Source organism: Diceros bicornis, chromosome 21, assembly GCF_020826845.1.
Source record: "Diceros bicornis minor isolate mBicDic1 chromosome 21, mDicBic1.mat.cur, whole genome shotgun sequence".
NCBI classification, from domain to species: Eukaryota; Metazoa; Chordata; class Mammalia; order Perissodactyla; family Rhinocerotidae; genus Diceros; species Diceros bicornis.
The window spans coordinates 39,836,841-39,861,783 of NC_080760.1; the positions used below are offsets into that span (position 1 = coordinate 39,836,841).

Below are 24,943 nucleotides of genomic sequence, written 5' to 3' on the forward strand. Positions count from 1 at the left end.
GCCTACCGCCCCCAGCCCAACGCCACGTACGGCGGCCGCTCCACGACCCGCGCGCAGCGTGCCTCCCGCAGACCCCCGGCGCCTCGCGGGTCTTTCCCCCGGAACGTCTGCCCTCTCTCGTACCCCGCCTCCGGGGGCTGGGTAGGTCTGGCGGGCGGCGCCCTTTGGCTTTCCCCCTCCCAAACAGCTCCGAACCACGCTTAAGGGACGTTTAATGGGCTCTAATAAAACAGCTACCGCCCGCGGAAGCAGCGAGTCACTCACACAGCCAAGGCCCAGGCGAGACAGGCGACCAGCTGGAGGCCAGAGGGCGCGGCTGGCGAAGAGCGCCTGCGCTATGGGGTGGCGCCAAAGCCGCGGAAATGGGCGGAAACCATGACAACTCTTTGAGACGTTTGCTACGCCGTGCGTGATGACGGCATGGGGAGCGCCCCTAGCGCCGCATTATGACGAGACAGCGGCGCGGGCTCCGCGGTCTCGCGTGACCGCGGGCGTAGCTTCCCCGCCTCGTAACAGCGGCAACGGCTGAGGCAGGCGGGCGAGGTCAAGATGGTGGCTCCGCGGGCGGGGGAGGCGGTGGAGGGAGGAGGAGCCAGACGTTAGCCGGAAACACCGACGCCCAGAGGCCTCCCGGGAGCCGCCTCTGCTGCCTCGGCCGACGCCGCCGCCTCCGCCGCCTGCTCCAGCTCGAGGGACGCGAGCGGGCGGCGGGGCGGGTCACGAGACAGACAGGAGAGGAGGGAGGGAGGGCGGGGGCGGAGTCGCCGCCGTAGCCCCCGCCCCGGGCCGCGGTCCCGGGCCCTGCCCCGCGCGGCCCTGCCCGGCCCGCCCAGCCCCGGTGTGGCAGCGGCTCATGGCGGCGGTGGGGCCCCCGCAGCAGCAGGTGCGGATGGCCCACCAGCAGGTCTGGGCGGCGCTCGAAGTGGCGCTCCGGGTGCCCTGCCTCTACATCATCGACGCCATCTTCAACTCCTACTACGATTCCAGCCAAAGCCGGTTCTGCATCGGGCTCCAGATCTTCCTCCGGCTCCTTGGTAAGGGGGGCGGGGTAGCCTGGGGGACGGGGTAGCCTGCGTCCCGGGGACGGCTGTGCGGGCCAGGACGTGCTGCAGGGAGCGGGCAGCCGCGCGGAGGCCGTGGGTCGTGGGTGTGTGTGTGTTTGGGAACCAGTTTCATCCTCTCCAGGGGCGTCTTTGCGGGCCGGGAGCGGCGAGGAGATGACACTTGTCTCCGAGTTGACAGCGGAGCGGTCCTCCCAGCAAGTCAGCCCCCTGTGCATTTTTGCGCCTGAGTGAGGGCGGGGAGAAAGCGTGGATGTGAGAGCATGCGGCTCTTGGCTGTCTCTCTTGGGGAATGAGTGCTGACTTACCGCGTCCTATGCGACAGCCTTGGAAAAACAGCAACTCTGCTTGCCTCAGTCTAGCCGTGTGTGACCTTGGACTTGTCGTGCCAAGGCCTGGACCTCAGTTTCCCCCTTTCCAAAATGCAGAGTACTCGTCTCTTGTCGCTTCTGTGGCCACGGGGTCCCCGTGATCGTGAAGTGTCTGCGGTAAATGACATCCGAACTAAAGAGACAGTATTTCGAATGTCAGACCATGAAATCATTACCAAAAATCCTCATGAAGAAGGCGATACTTATAACGAGTCCTAAAAATTTCCATGAATAAAGAAGGTATTGAAAATGGTTATAAAAATGTAGGTAGAAAATGATGAGACTTTTTCAAAAGAGACTTCTGAAAATCACTGTCTTTGTTGTATATGAATGGAGTGTTAAAAGCATCTTATATTTTACTCCCCATCTTCACTTGTGTCACCGGAGTGAGAAGCATTTATGCGTGAAAGAATGTTTCTAAGTGATTGAAACTTGGCAAATTTTGTTGATGAGGTAATTCTTGTGATCAGTTTTTAGTAGGCTAGTGTTTTTGACGTGTTGCTGAGGGCGGGCTGTTGGTGAGATCCTTACCAAGCCTTTCTGAATTAGGAGCCATCTGTTGCTTCTTTATTCCTACAAAAAAAAGAGTGGTAATGTTGAGTTTTGTTCTTAGTAATAAATAACAACATTTTATGTCTGTTTAGTACTTTACTTTTGCAAATCATTTTCACTGGTATTTAACCTAACCTTCAGATATCTCTCAGAGTTGGGTGGTGGTAGTCTCATTTTACAAATGAGGAAACCGAGTGTCATAGAAGTTAAGTGTTTTTCTTTTGACAGCGAGAGGTTGTGAGAGCCTAGGTTTAAAAATCTTGTGACATCAAGGGTGGTTCACTTTCCTCAGTACAGCTGCAATCCAGATACAGCATGGTATAGTAATGATCTTATGCTAAGTCTTAAAACTAACAGATGTGAACATGATGCTCTTTAGCACAAGACTTCTCAGTAACCCACCAGCTACTTAATCCCAACCATTCCCACTTACCATTGCAGAAGTGTAATGCCTTCGTTGTTTGTGGCAAAAATGGAACTGTGTGATTTTGCAGTGTATACAAATATAGAATCATTAGGTTGTACGCCTGAAACTAATACAGTGTTATATGTCAGTTATACCTCAATTTAAAAAAGCATTAGCTATCTTTAATGTTTCGTACTTAACATATTTTATTTAATTCTGATAGTCATGGGTAAAAGCGAGGTTAGTTAAATAATGTTAAAATGAAACTAATAAGAATGGGGACCTGTTGGGAAGACATTTTATTCCTGCCAGTTAGAAGTCACTCATCGTGGTCATAAATTAACAGGCAGTTACTTATCTCAGTATAGAAACGAGGTCCCAGCTGAGCCTGACAGACTGCCAACTTCCTACCCGCCCTTACCTACCCATATTAGTTGATGATATGCATGCAGGCAAGACCTATGCTGATTCCTGGGATGGAGAGACTGAGAAATGGAGAAAACTGATCGTTTCTGTTCCTTACCCCCACAGGACGAGAGAGAGCTTGCTAGAGAGGGAGTAGAAGCTAATAGACTTCTAGGGAACTTGATCAAATTTGGAGTAACCAGGTGCTGCTTTGGGGACCAAATAACCCAAAATAACAGGGACTTGGGGGTGTGAAGGGGGGAGCTTTCCCCACTTCTGCTTTGAGAGGAGGCCACAGTATAGGAGCAAAAAAAAATGGAGCTGTGTTTGAGAGGATTCACATACTCGCTCTGCAAATAGTGTAGCCACTGCCTTGAATGTTCTTAAGGCATGGAACTACAGATCCTCTGAGAACCCCTCTGGGACCGGGTCCTTTAATGCTCAGAGCTGATCTTCAGGCTAGGGAGCTTTAAGGAAAAGGAGTATTTTCCTTAATTAAATCCTTTGTAGTTTAAGAACATTGAACAAAGTACTCTGGTATTTTCCTTGTACTCTATCCATGCTTCTTATTTTTGTAGTAAATCATGGAAGTTTGTATTTGACAAATTAAAGAAGAATGTGAGCTCAGGCAAATTACTTAACTGCTCTGCGTCTCCCTTTTCTTTACCTTTTTAAAGACGGACAATAATGATCTCTCTCTCATGGGGTGTGAAGAACAATACGTGAGTTAAGATGTAAGCTCTTAGAACAGTACTGGGACTTAGTAAGGGCTGTTTAAATGTTAGCTATTAATAAGCTTGATAGCTTTTTAAAAAATATTTTAATACTTCAATTAAGACCATACTGTGTTACAGATATTTTGGTCTTTTGAAGGCATCAGCAAAGTGCTGGTGCTGTTTATTTGAGAATTTTGATTCTAGAATATTCTCTGAGTCAGACTTTATGCAAAATACAAAATATTTTCTAAATCTATCACCTGACTGCTCCTTACATTATTCCTGTGTAATTATGCTAATTTTTCATATTTGTAAGAATGCTAAAATTCTTAAAAACTGAATTTGGTGCTAAAAATCTCACCCCGAATAAAAACAAATGTTTTAAATATTTGAGGCCCATTCAATGAGGCATCGTATGTTACTGAAAGTGACAGGTTTGTGTGTAAAAAATACCAAAGGATAGTTGAAATTAATTGTTCTACCTGGTTAGTATTTTTATAATTGTAGACCTCTCAGTACTACCGTATATAAATTTCAAAACTTGTGAATCTCACCTTTTTCTTTAAAATGGAATTGTAAAAAAAGGAATTCTATTCTCTAAGTAAAAAGCATTACCAATTTTATATGTAGTTGCTGAAGAATTTACTTGCCTCCCCCTACAGAAAAGTACTACAACTGTACTTTCATTTGGTATCAAACTAATATGAGAATTTCAGCAGGTCCCAATATAAAGCATCTCATTTTGGAGATCCAAATAAAATCATATCACAATATATAAAATATTTAAGAATATTAAGCTATTCTTAGGAGGTATTAAATACTAAATGAAATGCAACCCAGTGCAGCAGCGTAGTGCTGAATTAGCAAATCTAAATCCAAGGCAGAAAATGCAAGCATAGGAGTTTGTTTTAATAGTATTACTCATATAATGATAATTCATTGAAGTGGAAAGGCCTTTCTAAACATAAAATCCATAAATTACAAGGGAAAATATGATAAATTTGAGTACATAAAAAGAAAAACTTCATGATGACATTTTTAAGGATTTTTTTAAAAAAAGTTTTAAACTGAGAGGAAAAGATCTGCATCATATGAGATTGAAGTCCTAGTAAAAGTTTTATTCTGTCAATAAAAAAACTTATACTCCCAGAGAAAAATGGGCCTAGAATAAGCTGTTCACAATAAATGAAATGCAGATAGTCAATAATTAAAAGCAAAATTATTCAGCCTCATTTATATAATTAAAGAAATAGTCATCAGATTGGTGAAGAGTTCAAAGTTTGAATAGGAACTAGTTTGGCAAAGGTATGGGGAAATAGGTAAAGTTATACTATTTTCGTAAGCTGTCACTTCTACATAAAGCCATTTGGTGATATCAACTGAAATTTATCATGTACCTTTTGACTCACAATACTAGTTCTAAGAATTTGACCTAAAGATATAGTTGTACTTGTACAAAGACTGTGGGCAAGGATGTTCATTGCAGCATTATTGGTAGTAACAAAACAACAACAAATTGTTCATCTAAATATATTAAAGGGAATCTGTTCATTGTATTGGGTTTAGCCATACAATAGTTGTTGAAAAGGATGAGATAATTATTTTTGGTGCTGTAGAAAGAACTCAGAAAACCTATGAAGTGAAAAAACAAAGTGAAGTGGTGGTAATTACAGCTGCGTAGGGATAGACTAGGCATTCTCAACAGCCACGATATTGACATTTTGGACAGGATACTTCTTTATCAGGCAGGTTGCGGGTGTTCTGTGAATTGTAGGATTTTTAGCAGCATCCTTGTTCTCTACCCATTAGATACCAGTAGCGCCCTCCTTCCCCCCAGTTGTGACTGCCAGATGCCAGTTGGGGGCGGGGGTCCAAATCCAGTCCTCGTTGAGAACCACTGAGATAGACAGATAGACCAATAGCACAGAATAGAAAGGCCAGAAACAGACCACTCGTATATGTAGAAACTTGATGTGTTTCAGAGGTAGAATTGAAGTACATTGAGGTAAATATAAACTATTCAATTAGCGGTCATTTGGTTATTCATATGAAAATAATTATACTGGATCTCTACCTCACATCGATATATTAACAGTTACTTCTAAGTGAATTAATATCTAAATGTGAAAAGCAGAACTTAAATTTTTTTTTTTTTTTTTTTGCTGAGGAAGCTTTGCCCTGAGCTAACATCTGCCGCCAATCTTCCTCTTTTTGTATGTGAGCTGCTGCCACAGCATGGCCACTGACAGATGAGTGGCATAGGTCCGCGCAGGAACTAAACCCAGGCTGCCGAAGTGGACCATGCCAAACTTAACCACTAGGCCACCAGTGCTGGCCCAACTTTAAAATTTTTAGAAGAAAATATAGGAGAACATGTCTTTTGAATCTTAGAGTAAAAAAAAAATTCTTTAAAAATATGTAAAAGCAAATGTATAAAATAAAGATTGATAAATTTAACAATGTTAAAATCAGTCTCTGTCAACCAAAAGGTAGCATCAAAAAAATGTGAAAAGACCAGCCACACCTGGAGAAGATATTTGCCTTACAGATAACTGACAAAGAATTTGTAGTCAGGGGGCCGGCCCAGTGGCATAGTGGTTAAGTTCAAGGGCTCCACTTCGGTGGCCCAGGGTTTGCAGGTTCGGATCCTGGGTGCAGACATACTCCATGCTCATCAAGCCATGCTGAGGCGGCATCCCACACAGAGGAACTAGAACGACCTACAACTAGGATGTACAACTATGTACTGGGGCTTTGGGGAGGAAAAAAAGGGAAAAAGGAGGAAGATTGGCAACAGCTGTTAGCTCAGGGCCAATCTTCCTCAAAAAAAAAAAATTTGTAGTCAGAATATTTTTAATGTCTGCAGTTCAATAAAGAAAAAGAACTCCATATATAAATGGACAAAAGATAATCTGGCAATTCACAGAAGAAGAAACATGAATGGTCAATAAATCAGAAGATGCCTTCTTTGATAATTAGAAATGCAAATTTTTTTTAAAGGTTAAAAAAACCCCACGATTATATAGTGAGATCTTTTGATAAAAGGCAAAAAACAGCATATATATTTATGTATGAATGTGTTTGTTTATGCAAAACTTGGTTTAGTCTTCATTTAATACCTATAGGGTTTGACTTTTTTAAAAAACTCATGTTCACATATTTTTTTTTTAAATCTACATTTTTACAGAATCCTTTTATTTTTAGGAATATTGGCCCTAAGCTAACATCTGTTGCCATTCTTCCTCCTTTCTTACTTTTTTTCTCCCCAAAGCCTCAGTAGATAGTTGTATGTCATAGTTGTACATCCTTCTAGTTGTTCTATGTGGGACGCCACCTCAGCATGGCTTGATGAGTGGTGCGCGGGTCTGCGCCCAGGATCTAAACCAGGGAATCTCAAGCCGCCAAAGCAGAGCACGTGAACTTAACCGCTGTGCCACTGGGCTGGCCTCTCACATATTTTTTAATAAAAACATACTTGTTAACAATCTTAGTTTAAAAGCAAAATTTTAGTTTTATCTTACTAATTAAAACTTAAAATACCCTTTTTTAACCTAAAATGAGAGCTTGATAGAAAAATTTTCCTTATGCTATAGTTGATTCATCAAGTATACCTACAAATTAACATTTCAAGATATTTTATTTCCTTTGGTCCTACATTTTATTGCTTAGGGCTCCCTTGGGAGTAAGGTGGTCATAACATTTATTTTTGTGCTGTTCCATCTCTGTCGGGCATTGAAATGTTTTTTCCGCAGCTTGCTTTAGATTATTCTGTTTTAAAGGAGTTTGAGGTACCTGGAGAGTTGTAAATGTTATGTCTTATTTTCTTCTAATTTTTAGTCCTAAATTTCCAGAAAAGGTTAATGGTATGAATAGACTTTACACATAAAAGAGTTAAACACTTTGTTGTGTAACATGCATGATGGGGTTTTCTTTGCTTCTTTGTTTTTGTTTGCTTATTTTTGGTAATCTAAATTGAAAAGGCCCTGAACTCTTTCATGAATTGAGTTCATATATAGCTTCAAAGCTCCTGAATTGATTTTGACACCTACCTCTTTTCCTACCTTGAGAACTTCAGTGTAGTTCTCTAATCACTGGAGAATTGGATCCCTAAATTGTGATTTCAGTTAATTCTATTCTCCAATGTCCCAAGTTGATTTTTCTTTATAAAGCAGTATGTATAAATTGCCTTGATTACTTATGCAGGTCACTCTTAAATCCTAATGAGAAACTATCCCTGGGCTTAATTTTCTTAGACCTACAGGGTAAGTACCAAGAGTTTAATGTCTGATGTCGAGAAAATGCAGCAAAACTTCCATATTATTGACAGCGCTACCTAAAGGCCACTAGAGGGGAATGTTACTTGAGAGACTTGTTACTTGAGAAGTTGACTTTTTTTTTCTGTGAAATGAGAGCTGATTCTTCCTATATTCCATACATAGGAACATGAGTATAAAAGAAAAATTTAAGAACCCCAGGTACATGCAAACTTTGGGCAGGAATTAAAACAATTTTATACTATTCTTGAAATGTTTGGTCATTATTGCATCTTGGGGTATAATTTTAATCAAGAAACAGTTGTTCCAGATTACTTGCTAGGACACATACAGACTTTGAGGTTGTGGTCTCACTACATTACTTGTCTATCATATCCTCCTCCCCTTTTTTTTTCCTTTGGTGCAGCTGCATAAAGCAAAATGGGCACTTTTTCTCCAGCAGTATTTCTAAAACCCAAATCATTCCTTCATTTGTCTATAAAAATAAGCTTCAGGGAAAAAAGCTATTAGAATAAAAAGGACTGGTTATAAATTACAGCAAAGTTCATGAATATTCATAGGTAAAGATTAATTGACCACTTTGTGAATAGCAAGTTGACAAAAATAATTTACAGTCCCTGCTTGACTTTCTCTCTTTTAAGTGGTATAAAAGAGAACTGAAATTATTTTGGTTTTGTTTTGACTCATTTTAGGAGATTAGTTTATGTTTTGTCTCAGGAGAAATACTGACTTTTGTTTTTCTATGTAGAGAAAGTAAGATTACATGTGGTGTATAGTGGCTGCGTTAATTCCATTTCCTGTTACTTTCCATGGAAAATCCTGCTCAAAAAAAGTCTATTTTATATTAAAAGGGCCTGTTCCCAGCTGTCAGCTCTGTGGGAGATGATCAGTGGTGCACTTGCTTGGGGAATCAGGTGGTTCTTATGCAGAGGTTTATGTATCTCGAAAGTGATTGTGTCCTTTGGTTCTCCTTTTCACAAATGACCTAACACATTGGCACAGGATAAATTTTAAGTTCATGGGCAAAGTCACTGTGTAGAGGTTCTAGCCCTTGCTTTTACGTGCAGTAGATTGTAAAATGCCCCCATCATAATATGCAGTGTCTGTCTTGATTTACATGCTGAAATAAGGTGGATAGATGGGTGTTAACTTGGAGTCGGTCACTTTTTCTATACTTCAAGCTCCGGTGTCTCAGCTTTGTCTTACATTTTCATAGGTTTCAGTTTCCAAGTGGGCTGTATTTTGTGGTTGCCTTTAAAAATATAATCCAGAATTTGACAGAAACATTTATTTCCTCAATGAATACTAATTGTATTTGTTTTCTACAAAATATTTTGGGATCCATAGATATAGAAGGTAGGATCCTTGCTTGCTCTCAAGGACATATTATATAATAGGGTAGATGATACCTACTCAGGTAACTACAAACTACAATATCAAGTAGTATATGAGTGTTAGGCATTTCACCCACTTCTGTAGGTATGCTGAAGGAAGAGGCACTATCAGAGAAAGTGGGTCTATAGGATGGGTAGGATTTGAACAGTTAGGGATTTGGCAAGTTGGTGGGGCCATCATGCCAAGCAAAGAATGTAAACACAGCTGGAATTATGGCAGAGAAAGGGATTATGTTTGGGAAAGAAGTCTGGAGCATTGATTTGTGTGTTGGGAGGAATACTACTCTAAAGCAAATTGGATCCTTGAATGTTAGGACAAGGAATGTAGATTTTAGTTGATAGTAATTTCAGAGCCGCTGCAGTATTTTGAGCAGAGAAATGAAGAAAGGCAATTTGGTGATGGCTTGTAGGTGAATTTGGCCAAGAGGAGTTTTTAGAGATAGACTAATAGGTTGGTGTCACTGAGAAAAGGAAGATGTAGGTTAGTAGAATTAGGCAACTAATTGTCAAAGTTGGAGGGTGGGGGGCTTAGAGGTACTGTTAAGAGAATAATAGTACCTTTAACTGAAATTGGAAATCAAAAGGAAGAGCTGTTTGAGGCAAGTTAGATTTTAGAAATTTTGAGCGATGCAGTTGTAATGTAGAAGTGAAACGAGGTGAATATTTGGATGTTGTTTCCATATTTGAAACTTTGGATAATAATGTTTATTGTAATCTCACTTAAAAAAATTTGTCAGAGTACAAAAAAAGATGGTGCTGGATGCACCTGACTCCACTGGTTATATATGGAGTGGGGGAGGGGGAAGATTACCATTTTTTTTTAACACGTTTTGGTTTTCTGAATGTTACTTTTGTAATTTGAAGAACAATAAAAGGATTGACTATTTGAAGAAAAAGATTCAGTAATGAACAGGAAAAAGGGAACTTGGAGGACCTTTTGAAATCTGCAGGAAGGTATATAGAGAGAAAAAAAAATGAATTTGGACCCATGAGAGAATGCTCAAATTTAAGGTGCAGGAAAAATAAGAGCCAGTAGGAATTTACAATTTGAGGAAAAGGGGGAATTAGGTCTAAGTATAAAACATAAACTCAGTTTCCTAAAGAACACTTTAAGAAAAAAAAATTTAAGATTTAATAGGAACAAATGTTTTCCATTTTGGTTATTTTTAATTGTTGATGTTTTTGTAATGGAATTATTTTAAATATTTTTAATGATTATGAAATTATAAAGGACATCTATCAAGATTTTTTTTTTTTTTTTTTTTTTTTTTTTTTACATTTTTATTGATATTTTAATGGTTTCTAACATTGTGAGATTTTGGGTTGTACATTTTTGTTTGTCCTTCACCCCATATATGACTCCCTTCACCCCTTGTGCCCACCCCCCACCCCCCACCCCCACTTCCCGGGTAACCACAGTCCAGTTTTCTCTGTCCATGTGTTTGTTTATATTCCACATATGAGTGAGATCATACAGTGTTTGTCTTTCTCTTTCTGGCTTATTTCACTTAACATAATACGCTCCAGGCCCATCCATGTTGTTGCAAATGGGACGATTTTGTCTTTTTTTATGGCTGAGTAGTATTCCATTGTATATATATACCACATTTTCTTAATCCAATCGTCAGTCGAGGGACACTTAGGTTGCTTCCACTTCTTGGCTATGGTGAATAATGCTGCAATGAACATAGGGGTGCATAAGCCTCTTTGGATTGTTGATTTCAGGTGCGTTGGATAGATTCCCAGTAGTGGGATGGCTGGATCATAGGGCATCTCTATTTTTAATTCTTTGAGGAATCTCCATACCGTTTTCCATAGAGGCTGCACCAATTTGCATTCCCACCAGCTGTGTATGAGGGTTCCTGTTTCTCCACATCCTCTCCAACATTTGTTGTTTTTTGTCTTGGTGATTATAGCCATTCTAACGGGCGTGAGGTGGTATCTTAGTGTTGTTTTGATTTGCATTTCCCTGATGATTAGTGATGTTGAGCATCTTTTCATGTGCCTATTGGCCATCTGTATATCTTCCTTGGAGAAGTGTCTGTTCATTTCCTCTGCCCATTTTTTGATCGGGTTGTTTGTTTTTTTGTTGTTCAATTGTGTGAGTTCTTTATATATTATGGAGATCAACCCCTTGTCAGATGTATGTTTTGCAAATATTCTCTCCCAGCTGGTTGGTTGTTTGTTCATCTTGATTCTGATTTCATTTGTCTTATAAAAGCTCTTTAGTCTGATAAAGTCCCACTTGTTTATTTTTTCTTTAGTTTCCCTAGTCTGGGTAGGCATGTCATCCGAAAAGATTCCTTTAAAACCAATGTCAAATAGTGTGTTGCCTATATTTTCTTCTATGAGTTTTATAGTTTCAGGTCTCACCTTCAGGTCTTTGATCCATTTTGAGTTAATTTTTGTGTATGGCGATAGCACATGGTCCACTTTCATTCTTTTGCATGTGGCTGTCCAGTTTTCCCAACACCATTTATTGAAGAGACTTTCCTTTCTCCATTGCATGTCCTTAGCACCTTTGTCGAAAATTAGCTGTCCGTATATGTGTGGTTTTATTTCTGGGCTTTCAATTCTGTTCCATTGATCTGTGTGTCTGTTTTTGTACCAGTACCATGCTGTTTTGATTACTATTGCTTTGTAGTATGTTTTGAAGTCAGGAATTGTGATGCCTCCTGCTTTGTTCTTTTTCTTTAGGATTTCTTTAGCTATTCGGGGTCTTTTGTTGCCCCATATAAATTTTAGTATTCTTTTTTCTATTTCTGTGAAGAATGTCATTGGGATTCTGATTGGGATTGCATTGAATCTGTAGATTGCTTTAGGTAATATAGACATTTTAACTATGTTTATTCTTCCAATCCACGTGCATGGGATATCTTTCCATTTCTTTATGTCATCGTTGATTTCCCTCAATAATGTCTTGTAGTTCTCATTGTATAGGTCCTTCACCTCCTTGGTAAGATTTATTCCTAGGTATTTTATTCTTTTTGATGCAATTGTAAATGGTATTATCTTTTTGAGCTCTCTTTCTGTTAGTTCATTATTAGCATATAGAAATGCAACTGATTTTTGTAGATTGATTTTGTACCCTGCAACTTTGCTGTAGTTGTTGATTGTTTCTAACAGTTTTCCAACAGATTCTTTAGGGTTTTCTATATATACAATCATGTCATCTGCAAATAGTGAGAGTTTCACTTCTTCGTTACCTATTTGGATTCCTTTTATTCCTTTTTCTTGCCTAATTGCTCTGGCCAAAACCTCCAGTACTATGTTGAACAGGAGTGGTGAGAGTGGGCAGCCCTGCCTCGTTCCTGTTCTCAGAGGAATGGCTTTCAGTCTTTCCCCGTTGAGTATGATGTTAGCTGTGGGTTTGTCATATATGGCCTTTATTATGTTGAGGTACTTTCCTTCTATTCCCAATTTATTGAGAGTTTTTATCATAAATGGATGTTGTATCTTGTCAAATGCCTTCTCTGCGTCTATTGAGATGATCATGTGGTTTTTATTCTTTGTTTTGTTGATGTGATGTATCACGTTGATTGATTTGCGGATGTTGAACCATCCCTGCGTCTCTGGTATAAATCCCACTTGATCATGGTGTATGATCTTTTTAATATATTGTTGTATTCGGTTTGCCAATATTTTGTTGAGGATTTTTGCATCAATGTTCATCAGCGATATTGGCCTGTAATTTTCTTTCTTTGTATTGTCTTTGTCTGGTTTCGGTATCAGGGTGATGTTGGCCTCGTAGAATGATTCAGGAAGTGTTCCATCTTCCTCTATTTTTTGGAATAGTTTGAGGAGGATGGGTATTAAATCTTCTTTGAATGTTTGGTAAAATTCACTGGAGAAGCCATCTGGTCCTGGACTTTTATTTTTTGGGAGGTTTTTGATTACTATTTCAATCTCTTTACTTGTGATTGGTCTATTCAGATTCTCCATTTCTTCTTGGTTCAATTTTGGGAGGTTGTATAAGTCTAAGAATTTATCCATTTCTTCTAGATTGTCCGATTTGTTGGCATATAATTTCTCATAGTATTCTCTTATAATCCTCTGTATTTCCATGGTATCCGTTGTAATTTCTCCTCTTTCATTTCTAATTTTATTTACTTGAGCCTTTTCTCTTTTTTTCTTAGTTAGCCTGGCTAAGGGTTTGTCTATTTTGTTTATCTTCTCGAAGAACCAACTCTTTGTTTCATTAATCCTTTCTACTGTTTTTTTGGTCTCAATATCATTTATTTCTGCTCTGATTTTTATTATTTCTCTCCTTCTGCTGGCTTTGGGTTTTGTTTGTTCTTCTTTTTCTAGTTCTGTTAGGTGTAATTTAAGGTTGCCTATTAGGGCTTTTTCTTGTTTGTTAAGGTGGGCTTGTATCGCTATGAGTTTCCCTCTCAGGACCGCTTTTGCTGCATCCCATATGGTTTGATATGGCATGTTATCATTTTCGTTTGTTTCCAGATAGTTTTTGATTTCTCCTTTAATTTCATCAATGATCCATTGGTTGTTCAGTAGCATGTTGTTTAATCTCCACATTTTTGTCACTTTCCCAGTTTTTTTTTCCTGGTTCATTTCCAGTTTCATAGCCTTATGGTCTGAAAAGATGCTTGTTATGATTTCAATCCTCTTAAATTTATTGAGGCTTGCTTTGTTTCCCAACATATGGTCTATCCTAGAGAATGTTCCATGCGCGCTTGAGAAGAATGTGTAGTCAGCTGTTTTTGGGTGGAGTGCTCTGTATATGTCTACTAGGTCCATCTCGTCCAGTTTTTCATTTAAGTCTAATATTTCTTTATTAACTTTTTGTCTGGATGATCTATCCATTGCTGTAAGTGGGGTGTTAAGATCCCCTACTATTATTGTGTTGTTGTTGATTTCTCCTTTTAGGTTTGTTAATAGTTGTTTTATGTACATTGGTGCTCCTATGTTGGGTGCATATATATTTATAAGTGATATGTCTTCTTGATGGAGTGTCCCTTTTATCATTATATATTTCCCTTCTTTGTCTTTCTTAACCTGTTTTATCTTGAAGTCTACTTTGTCTGATATGAGTATGGCAACACCTGCTTTCTTTTGTTTGCCATTAGCTTGGAGTATTGTCTTCCATCCTTTCACTCTGAGCCTGTGCTTGTCTTTAGTGCTAAGATGTGTTTCCTGAAGGCAGCATATTGTTGGGTCTTGCTTTTTAATCCATCCTGCCACTCTGTATCTTTTGATTGGAGAGTTCAATCCATTTACATTTAGGGTAATTATTGAAATATGAGGGTTGAATGTTGCTGTTTTGTCACTTATTTTCTGGTTCTTTTGCATTTCCTTTGTTTCTTGTCCCATTTGTTTTGGACTATCAAGATTTTTAAACTTGTTAAAATGTTTGTATCACTACAAACTCATCTTGAAGATAATTTAGTAATTTGGTGTGTGGACATATAGTACTGCTTCAGTTACTTTGGAAATTAGAAAATAAGGGATAAGATTTTTTAAAATGTTTGGTCTGTCCTGTTGAACTCTGATCTTTACCAAACCTTTATTGGCCTTTAAGCGTAAATTGTCTTGAAGCTTAATGTTCCTAACTTTGAAAATATTCGTATTTCCTAATTAGAGTAAGAATATCAAAGCTATTAGTGGAAAAACATTGTTAAAAATGTTTCATTCAAATGACTTTTCTTTTCTTTTTTTTTTTTTTAGGTATATTTGTATCCAGTATTGTTCTGATCTTGTCACAGCGATCACTTTTCAAGTTTTACATGTACAGCTTAGCCTTTCTGTTAGCTGCAACTTCAGTGTTGGTAAATTATTATGCCTCTTTGCACATTGACTTCAATGGTGCCCACAACACATCAGCTTTTGGAATTGAGCTGCTTCCTCGAAAAGGGCCCTCACTATGGATGGCACTCATCGTTCTACAGCTAACATTTGGAATTGGATATATTACACTATTCCAAATTCATTCCATCTATTCACAATTAATTATTTTGGATCTTTTGGTTCCTGTAATAGGCTTAATCACAGAGCTGCCATTACACATCCGAGAGACTTTAGTTTTTACTTCTTCCTTGATTCTCACATTAAATACAGTGCTTGTCTTGGCAGTGAAACTTAAGTGGTTTTATTATTCCACACGATACGTTTATCTTTTAGTGAGGCACATGTATCGAATTTACGGATTACAGTTATTAATGGAGGACACATGGAAGAGGATTCGTTTCCCAGATATACTGCGAGTCTTCTGGCTAACGAGAATGACAGCTCAGGCCACAGTGTTAATGTACATTTTAAGGATGGCAAATGAAACTGATTCCTTCTTTATTTCTTGGGATGATTTCTGGGACCTCATTTGCAATCTTATAATTAGTGGATGTGATTCCACACTAACTGTACTGGGCATGAGTGCTATAATTTCCTCAATAGCCCATTATTTGGGCCTCGGAATATTGGCCTTTATTGGATCAACTGAAGAAGATGACAGGCGGCTTGGCTTTGTAGCACCTGTTTTATTTTTTATTTTGGCTCTTCAGACTGGTTTAAGTGGGCTAAGACCAGAAGAGAGACTTATTCGCTTAAGTAGGAACATGTGCCTTTTATTAACTGCAGTCCTGCATTTCATCCATGGAATGACAGACCCTGTATTAATGTCTCTCAGTGCCTCTCACGTGTCATCTTTTCGTAGACATTTTCCTGTGCTCTTTGTCTCTGCTTGTCTGTTTATTCTTCCTGTTTTACTCAGTTACGTTCTTTGGCATCACTATGCACTAAATACCTGGTTGTTTGCTGTTACAGCCTTTTGTGTGGAACTCTGCTTAAAAGTAATTGTTTCTCTCACTGTTTATACGTTGTTCATGATTGATGGCTACTATAATGTCCTCTGGGAAAAGCTTGATGATTATGTCTACTATGTTCGTTCAACAGGCAATATTATTGAATTTATATTTGGAGTAGTAATGTTTGGAAATGGGGCTTATACGATGATGTTCGAGTCAGGAAGTAAAATTCGGGCTTGTATGATGTGTCTACATGCATATTTTAACATCTACTTACAAGCAAAAAATGGCTGGAAGACATTCATGAATCGTAGGACTGCTGTGAAGAAAATTAATTCACTTCCTGAAATAAAAGGGAGCCGCTTACAAGAAATAGATGATGTATGTGCAATCTGCTATCATGAGTTTACAACATCTGCTCGTATCACACCGTGTAATCATTATTTCCATGCACTTTGCCTTCGGAAATGGTTGTACATTCAAGATACTTGTCCAATGTGCCATCAAAAAGTATACATTGAAGATGATATCAAGGATAATTCCAATATATCTAACAACAATGGATTTATTGCACCCAATGAAAATCCAGAGGAAGTTATGAGAGAAGCTGCTGCTGAATCTGACAGGGACTTGAACGAAGATGACAGTACAGATTGTGATGATGATGTTCAAAGAGAGAGAAATGGAGTGATTCAGCACACAGGCACAGCAGCTGAAGAATTTATTAATGATGATACTGATTAAAATAGCATTTACTAATCATTGAAGTATTTGTTTAAAATTCAGTTCATCCAAAATGGAGTAATATGCTTCACTTCAGTGTGTAACCAAGCACAAAAACAGTATCAATGTTGAATCTGTGAATGGTTTTCCGTTTACTGTGATGTGCTACTGTAAATATACCTCTTTAATTACTTCTGGTCTCTTTGGTGACCTATTTAAATTTGTGTACATTATTGTACATAGAATAAAATGTTTTCACATTTTTATGACAAAATTTGAACAAACAGCTTTTTAATAGATGTAATGATAATATGGTGCGTCAACTGTGCCAAAGATTCCTCAATGAAAGTATATAATGTATCTAATTCTGGACCCTAGTTTTCCTTTAAAATGGGTGGGAGAACGAAAATGCAAATCAGAGGAAATCACGTTAAATCAAGGAAATAAAATAATTTTGACGAGGATAAAGGCTATATGTAGAGTGTTTTAAAACTAAGGAAAAATAGGCTGCCAGAAGTGATTGAGACACTTGAATTTTGACATTAGCACTGCCGTTGAGCTGGGTTGGAAAGTCATGATTCAGAGATTGTGTGAGAGTTGAGAAATAGGCTTATAGCAACTAAACTTTGGTATAAAACAGAATGTGCTAATTGTTTAATTTTGATGTAAAAATCAGTATATTGGTTAGCCATTTTGTGTTTGCAGTGTTGATATAAAATTGTCCTTTCGGACTTTTGAAGAGATTACAAAATGAAATACTTGGGGGTTTTCATTGTTTTAAACTAAGATGTTAAGTGACATTAAAAAATCCTAATCTGACTTTATGGATAATAATGAGGGGGTTGGTGTGCAGTGATGATATGCCTCTTTAGACAACTTCCAAAGAATTCCTTTATTGAGACTTTCAGTAAGTTTTACCATGAAATTTTACATACATGATGGAAAATGGAAGACATACCAATTACATGTCAGGAAAAAATATTTTAATGGTGTTGTTATATAGCGTATTGGCTAATTCCAGTGGATCCTCATCTCTTACTGCTGACATTATCTCCAGTATTTGACTAAAACAAAACAGAAAACAAAAATGGATGGTGAAATTTCCAAGTACATATTCTGTTTTAAAGATATTTAATTATCTTTTCTACTTAAAGGAAGATACTGTACTAGCACCTTTAACATAATAAGCTTAACAGGTATTAAAGTTTTCAGCAACATCAACAGAAAGGTTTTACTCCTACGATATTTAAAATAGAGTAGAGACAAATTTCTGGGGCACTCTTGCATATAACTAGAGCCAAGAACCAGGTTCAAATAAACTATAAAACCAGTCCACATTATGTATGTGTACCACAATTACAGAATTAACCCAGTGGAAACGAAGAGTCCTTTTAAACCGTGGGTCATCACACGGTCATTAGTGGGTCATGATGAGCTTTTTAAAAGTCAGAAGAAAAGGAAAAGTACACTGCACTTAAGTAAGGGAAGTACTGTTTCATTTTTGTTTGAGGTTTATGTAAGTACTAATGTACTGAGTCACAATGTAGGTCGTATTGTGGGGATAGCAGTCTTAAGTTTGAAAGCCACTGATTTCAAAACTAGTCCTAAAAGACAGCAAGAAACTGCTGCCTGATCATTAGCACAGTGACAGCAGAGGAAGTTAGAAGTTATTTACTTGGAACAATGTATGGTTACGGTGGGGGGGGGCTTTCTCTTCCTGTACTTTTTTCCCTGCAAGAGAGAGAATAGTCCAGGTGTCAATCTTTCAGTTTCTCTGCCTAGAATGATGATAATTAGCAGTGTTTTCTAGCTATATAGATAGAATATTTTTTATACATGAATTAGAAAGTTCTAAAGTCAAAATTAAACATTGAAATATTCTGTCTTAAGCTTTTTGTTCCCTTTATGGGTTTCTTAAATATGAACACCTAAAGGAATCAGGGACGGAGGTTAGAGATTAACTGGAATTTTTTTATTGTTCTATAACAGTAACACAAAAGCCTTGCTTAATATATATACTACATGAAATGACTATCCAAAATTTTATCTGACAGTCAAAATAGGCTACAAGCAAATCTAGTAGGTTGACAATGAAGACCCAATTTTCTTAATAAACTACAGAGTTTTCCTCTATTAACTACTTGGAATTGGAATTTACAAGCATAATACTATGCAAAATCAGTATGATTCCTGCCACCACCCATCTCCCTTCAGTCCTGTCTCCACATTGATAACCATACAGCTTTAAAAAAAAAACTGCCACTTTCCTATTTAAAATCTTCAGTCCTGATAAAATCTAAACTACTAAGGTTGGCATACAAGAGCCCCTACAACCTGGCCTCACTGTACCTTCCCAGACTTAGCACCCATGTATCTTACTTGCTGCCACAATAAACTCATTGTTCCCCCAGAGCAGCCAAGCCCTTCTGCAGTCTGCCCTTGCTCAAGGTGTTCGTCTTGGTCTGGCATAACAGTTGTACTTTGTATCAACAGTTGAAATGTCACCTAAGTTAAGCTCTCTATTTCCGCTCAAGGCAGGCAGTTGCTATGTCCTATGGTCCTGGTCAGATATTCATACCTCTATAACAGCACTACCATCTTGGATTACACTTTTTATCTGCTAGTTTGCTCCAGGAGGACAGAGATCCTTGTCTGACTCGTTTAATTTATCCAAAGTGCCTGGCACAAGGCACCTACTCATCTAGTGGATGGATGAGCGCGGGGACTGTCTTGATTCTTTTGTGTAACTTCAGTAACTTGAACCTTTCCTGACATATGGCAGGAGCTCCAAAACGTGTTTCAAGAAATTTATAATCTAAAAGGGAGGAAAGGGGCCGGCCCTGTGGCTTAGTGGTTGGGTGCACGTGCTCCACTGCTGGCGGCCCAGGTTCAGATCCCAGGCGCGCACCGACGCACCGCTTCTCCAGCCATGCTGAGGCCGCGTCCCACATACAGCAACTAGAAGGATGTGCAGCTATGACATACAACTACCTACTGGGGCTTTGGGGGAAAAAAATAAATAAATTATTAAAAAAAAAAAAAAAGATTGGGTTAACACTTAAAAAAAATAAAGGGAGGAAAGATCTCTATAAGATAATTAAAACATAAAACTGTTAATAGATGGAATTTGATAAAAATGACTAGGAATTAACTTGCTGATTACTAATTAGCATTAGACTAGAGGCATGTGTATTTTTGAAATGTGGTTTAAAAATTTTCAGTTTGCAAATGTTGATTTTCCCAAGCTCTGCCCATTCAGAACTGGTTTTCATGACTGCAGTTGATACTCAAGCCTTGTTGGTTCTTAATAGTCTGCATTTAGAAATGCCTTACAATTTTGTCTTGCAAATGTGTAGCTCAAGTCAATAGCTATCCTTGTACTTAACATTAAGGCAGTATGAAAAACTGAGTCCAATACACTGTTGGCATCTACTTCCTCTAAGCTGGCTGCTGGAAAAATACCAGTTCATTGTCTAGTATCCTCTTAAATCTCCAAAGAATTATTCAGAAATATTGTCTCCTAAATAAATTTGCAAGTACCTACATTTCATAAAAATTACAAATGATTCTTTACTAACCAAAATTTAAATATATTCCTCACCCTACAGGTTTTAAAGTCTTTGCCAACACTAGCATGTTAATAAAGGAAAATCTTTCCAATATATTTTTATGAAATAATTCTTCACTTTCCTGCCTGCTGAATTTTATATCTGGCTTACCTAATACTCTTACCAGTTAAAAACTACAAAAAAAAAATAAAAAAAAAAAAAGATGGTACATATGGAAGGAATTATATTACAATCTAAAATAACAATCCAATATTAAATTTTATGAATGTGTTATAAATATGTCTAATTGCCTGAACTGGTAAACCATACTAGGTCGATACAGTCTAGATTTAAATTATCTGCAAACAAAAGAAGTTGGAAGATGTGCCCATTAAAATGATGTAACAGACTTTTTCTTTAAGTTGTAATATGCTCTACAGCTCCTTGACAGTTAAATGGGTAATGGCCCCTCTTTTCCCATGTACTATATATTATAATCAAAAAATGATTATGAATTACTGTTTTTTAAGGAAATAAAATTCTATAAAGTTCTGCCTTTCTTTTTTTTCCTGGTTCAAAAAGGAAATTCTCTCTATAACTTGTCCTTTTGTTCAGAGGCTTAAAGAAACGTTATTTCTTAGGTTTATTAAGGTTGTCAAATCATTTAAAACACAGATACCACTAAGAAGGTCTCCTGCTAAGACTGCATTTCTATAAAAACCATCAGTAGGAAAGCTGCATGGGAACAAAACTTAAACCAGGTCAGGTGATTCTATGTATGGATAGCTTTAAGATCTTTTCCCTCTCCTACAAAATGACAAAAGACCAAAGTTACATGAAGTTCTCTCTGCTGTAATAAATCTTTGGGTTGAGAGAATATGAAAAGAGGAGCTGAGACAGAGCAATTCAGGTGCAAATTCCTCCACATCACTGCATTAAAATGGTGGTCTTTGATCTGAACTTCATTTGGATTTCACCCAACTTGAATTCTGTCCATTGACTTCATTTTGTAAATGGTATTTGGTGGTTGACTTTAATGTTTTGAAGACCATGAAAACAAAATACTCACATTATATGGCAGGGTTCATTTCTGTCTTTCAAACAGTGCCCATTTTCCCACTTCTTTTTGGTAGGAAATGAAGTTTTTATGTATTTTGAACCAGCATGTGTACTTTTGACTCCACACCAAGGTGCATCTCGAGTTAAGCAAAGAAAAGAGAAGTCTCTTAAGAGGTTTACCTTTTTAAATTATAGTTTTTTCATGAACATTGTCAAACTAATATATAACCTCTAAAATATAAGCCATGATTCAGCTTAAAAAATGCTAAAAAGCAATAGAAAACAGTTCTAAGAAAAGCACAAGATAAAATCTTGAATTGTACAAATTATTCAGTGCTTTATAAGACTCACTTGTATTCCTTTTATTTCCCACTAACATTATTGTTGGTGTATGTCATGCTTGAAAAAAAAAAAGGCCTAAAGCTAAAAGAAATACAATTGTAACATGAAAACATTTAAGTTAAACAAACTTCTGTTTGCCCCTACTGAATGTGAAACAGTGGTTTTGAATACTGGTATTATTCACTTACCTATTTAATAATTATAAGAGCTTACACATTTTACAAGCATTGTACTTCTAATAAGATCATTTAGTTTTCATGACTCCCCAAGGAAATAAACCTGACTTCTTCAGAATGGCTCGATCTTGACTTTACTAAAAAAGTCCGTGTGAATAAGGAGAACCTTGAGTTCAAGGTTTACGTACAATTTTTAGTTTCTAACTTTAAGAGGCAAGAGATTAATTTCTAAAATTCTTATACTAAAACAATTTGAATTTTTACACTTTATTTAAAAAGTATTGTAGAATTAAGCCACTACAAAGAAGACATTGTATAAAAAAATTCTGAATAGTTTTTGAAACTCTGAGGTAAAATACTTGGTTAAGACTCCTTGTTTAATAAAATATCCATAACAACAACCTCCTTAGTTACCACATATTCTGACATTCCATTTTTAAGTGCTTAGGCTTAGTCAAGCTTCTAAAATGGAAAAAATTGCTTGTATAAATATTTTTCCCTCAATTGATAACAACTCCCAAAGGTTTTCTGAAAAGTTTAACTGTTGAGGTTGAGTGTGCTGTTTTAAAATAAAATATTGTTCTAGCTCTAGCTCCTTTTTAGTATGATTTAATATGGAAATTAAAGTTCTAAAAACATGAACTTACCAGTCTCAATCATTAATTTTTCACTAGGTATTGACTTCAAAACTTCCAAATTAGCCTCAGTTTTCAGTGAGCTTAAAAAAAAGATATATATGAAATAAAAAGGTGCATTTAATGAAGAATAACTTCTTTTTCATATTATAAACTTGTGTAAAACAGATTACAAAACTAAAATCCCCAAACAAAACTTTGGTTGGCTACAATGGCAGTATACTTTAGGAAGTATTTGTACATTCCTATCCTTATAGAATCCAGATTAAGATCTATTCCAACCAGATCCTGCCTTTAGGGGGATGCATTTTTTTGTGCTTACCAGATGACTGTCCAGTAACTTACTGTATCAGTCTAAGTAAAAGAACTTTTTTAACGAATTTATTTGCTTCTCTGGGTAATTTGCATAACTTAGAGGGGCTCCTAAGGCTGAGTTTGAAGGTATGACCAATTCCTTTATGGGCCAAATACACAGGGATTCACTGGTTTGAAGGAATCAAAGTTCATGTTTCACTAATCAGAAATAGCATCTTCACAAAGGATGACAGTCCTGATCACTGTTAGAACTATGTGTATTTAACAGGGAATAAAACTGAAAAGCTGGTTAGGAGACGCCAGTTTGATTCTCATTTCTTTTTAGGCGCTCTTTCACCCGCATCTGGAAACTTAGGATCTTCCATTACTCGTGACATTCTGAAACTTGATGATCTGTCTGTCTGGGCATAAGACTTTTTTCATCCATTTAGGTAGCTGGAACCTTCCGATTTAAACCCCCCCCCCCCCCAACTCTGGGAAAACATTATGGAAAAAAAGCAATTTTCTTCTTTCATTTGCTCTCTCCTCTCTGGGATTTTTATTAGTCAATTTTAGGACTCCTGAACTGTCTGCTTGGCTGTTTCTTTCATACATCATTTTCTGGGAGATTAACTTTCATTTCCTTAACTTTCATTTTCAGACCCTGAGACACTGGATTATTCATCCCAATTCTTCAGTCTCCTTCACAGAATTATGTATCTGCACCCTTGCCATGGTTTCTTAGTAGGAAGGAACTTGACTCTGGCCATGGCCTCAAGACTTGCTTTAACAAATGGGATAATATGGCCAGAGGCTTGAAATGCACTTTGTGATTTGGATGGCACTCCTGTGATCTTCTCAGTAGCATGCATTAAGTAGCTGTCACCTCTTCAGCCTGGGTACCCAGGATTGAAACACATGGCGCAGATCTGAACCCAACATGTAGCCTGTGGCAGATGGCTCAGCTTCTATCAGACCCCCGCTGACCCAGAGACCCATGAGTATGAAAAAAACACTTACTGTAATATGCCACTGAGTTTTGGGATAGTTTGCTATATAATGTGATTATGACAAATACTGTCCTTATATTGCATTTTTAATTTCAGCATGTTACAACTTTTTATTATGGAGAGGTTCAAATAGATGTAAAACTAGAATAATACAGAACCCCCATGTATTCATTATCCAGCCCCATCAGTTATTAATTCCTGGAAGATCCTGCCCCATCCACGTATTCCCACCCTCTCCTGTATTAGCTTGAAGGAAATTCAAATGTTGTATAGTGTCAACATTTCAGCATTTATTTCAGAAAATATTTCAGTATGTATCTCTCTGAGCATAAATATCTTTTAAAAAAATGTAACCACAATACTATTATCACGTCTGAGAAAAACCCAAGTCTTTTATCATAATATATCCCGTATTCAAATTGTCTTATTAAGTTTGTTTGACTTAGGATCCAAATGAGGGCCACACATTGCAACCGGTCAGTATTCTAAATCTCTTAACCTACTAAGTTCTCCTGCATCTCTTTTTCCCCCTTAAAATTTGTTGAAGAAACCCAGTTGTTTGCCGCCTAAAATTTAGTTGTTGAAGAAACCCAGTAGTTTGCTCTGAAGAGTTTCCCCCTCTTGATTTCATCTCTGTGTTGCAGTTGAACAGGCTCCTCTGTCCTCAGTGTTTCTTATAGGACATCTAGCGTACCATCTTGAGTCTTGATCAGATTCAGGTTGAATTCTTTCTTTTTTGGCAAGACTTTCACAGGTAGTGTGGTCTGCTCTATCTAGAGGCACATAATATCAGGTTGTATTTTTGTGGTGTAAGGCAGCCAGTGGCTGCCCAATGCCTAGATCTGTTAGTTCACCAGGAATTGCAAAATGTTGATATTATAATTCTTACAATTCTATTAGCCCTTTATTTATTAGCTAGAATACTTGTACAAAGAGAAAATCCCTATGTCTACTATTTCCTAATAGTGGTAGCTTGTAGAGGTAAAACGTATCTTTCTGTTGAATGTGTTGATTTCCTAGCTTCCTCCAATTGTGCTATTAACACCAACATTCATTTTTAATCCTTAAGGATCTCTTACTTGTTTATGTTCTTTTTCTTACATCATTCTGTTCATATTTTGTGGATGTAACATCTCAAACCTCACTATATCAGGTCTTTTAAAGATCTTTTCCCTAAATTAAGTGTTTCTTCTGGTGTTAATTTTTCTGTTTATCTTGGTCT

General features: G+C 37.6%; 2 protein-coding genes across 5 annotated transcripts in view; one reads left to right on the forward strand and one right to left on the reverse strand.

The window, feature by feature from the left end:
• Positions 1-679: 679 nt before the first annotated feature.
• Positions 680-16,850, forward strand: RNF139 (ring finger protein 139). Its single transcript, XM_058564901.1, has 2 exons — positions 680-1,034; positions 14,862-16,850. Exons 1-2 carry the CDS (start codon positions 854-856, stop codon positions 16,676-16,678), a joined length of 1,998 nt encoding a protein of 665 aa, XP_058420884.1. The 5' UTR covers positions 680-853; the 3' UTR covers positions 16,679-16,850.
• A 684-nt stretch (positions 16,851-17,534) lies between these two features.
• Positions 17,535-24,943, reverse strand: part of TATDN1 (TatD DNase domain containing 1) — a 41,042-nt gene continuing 33,633 nt past the window's right edge. For all 4 annotated transcript variants that reach the window (XM_058564904.1, XM_058564907.1, XM_058564905.1 and 1 more), the window contains 3 exons: positions 22,430-22,500; positions 21,275-21,401; positions 17,535-17,721 (listed from right to left, as the gene is read on the reverse strand). In XM_058564904.1, coding sequence (XP_058420887.1) covers positions 17,619-17,721; positions 21,275-21,401; positions 22,430-22,500 — 301 coding nt within the window. In that variant the 3' untranslated portion in view covers positions 17,535-17,618. The remainder of the gene's footprint in view (positions 17,722-21,274; positions 21,402-22,429; positions 22,501-24,943) is intronic.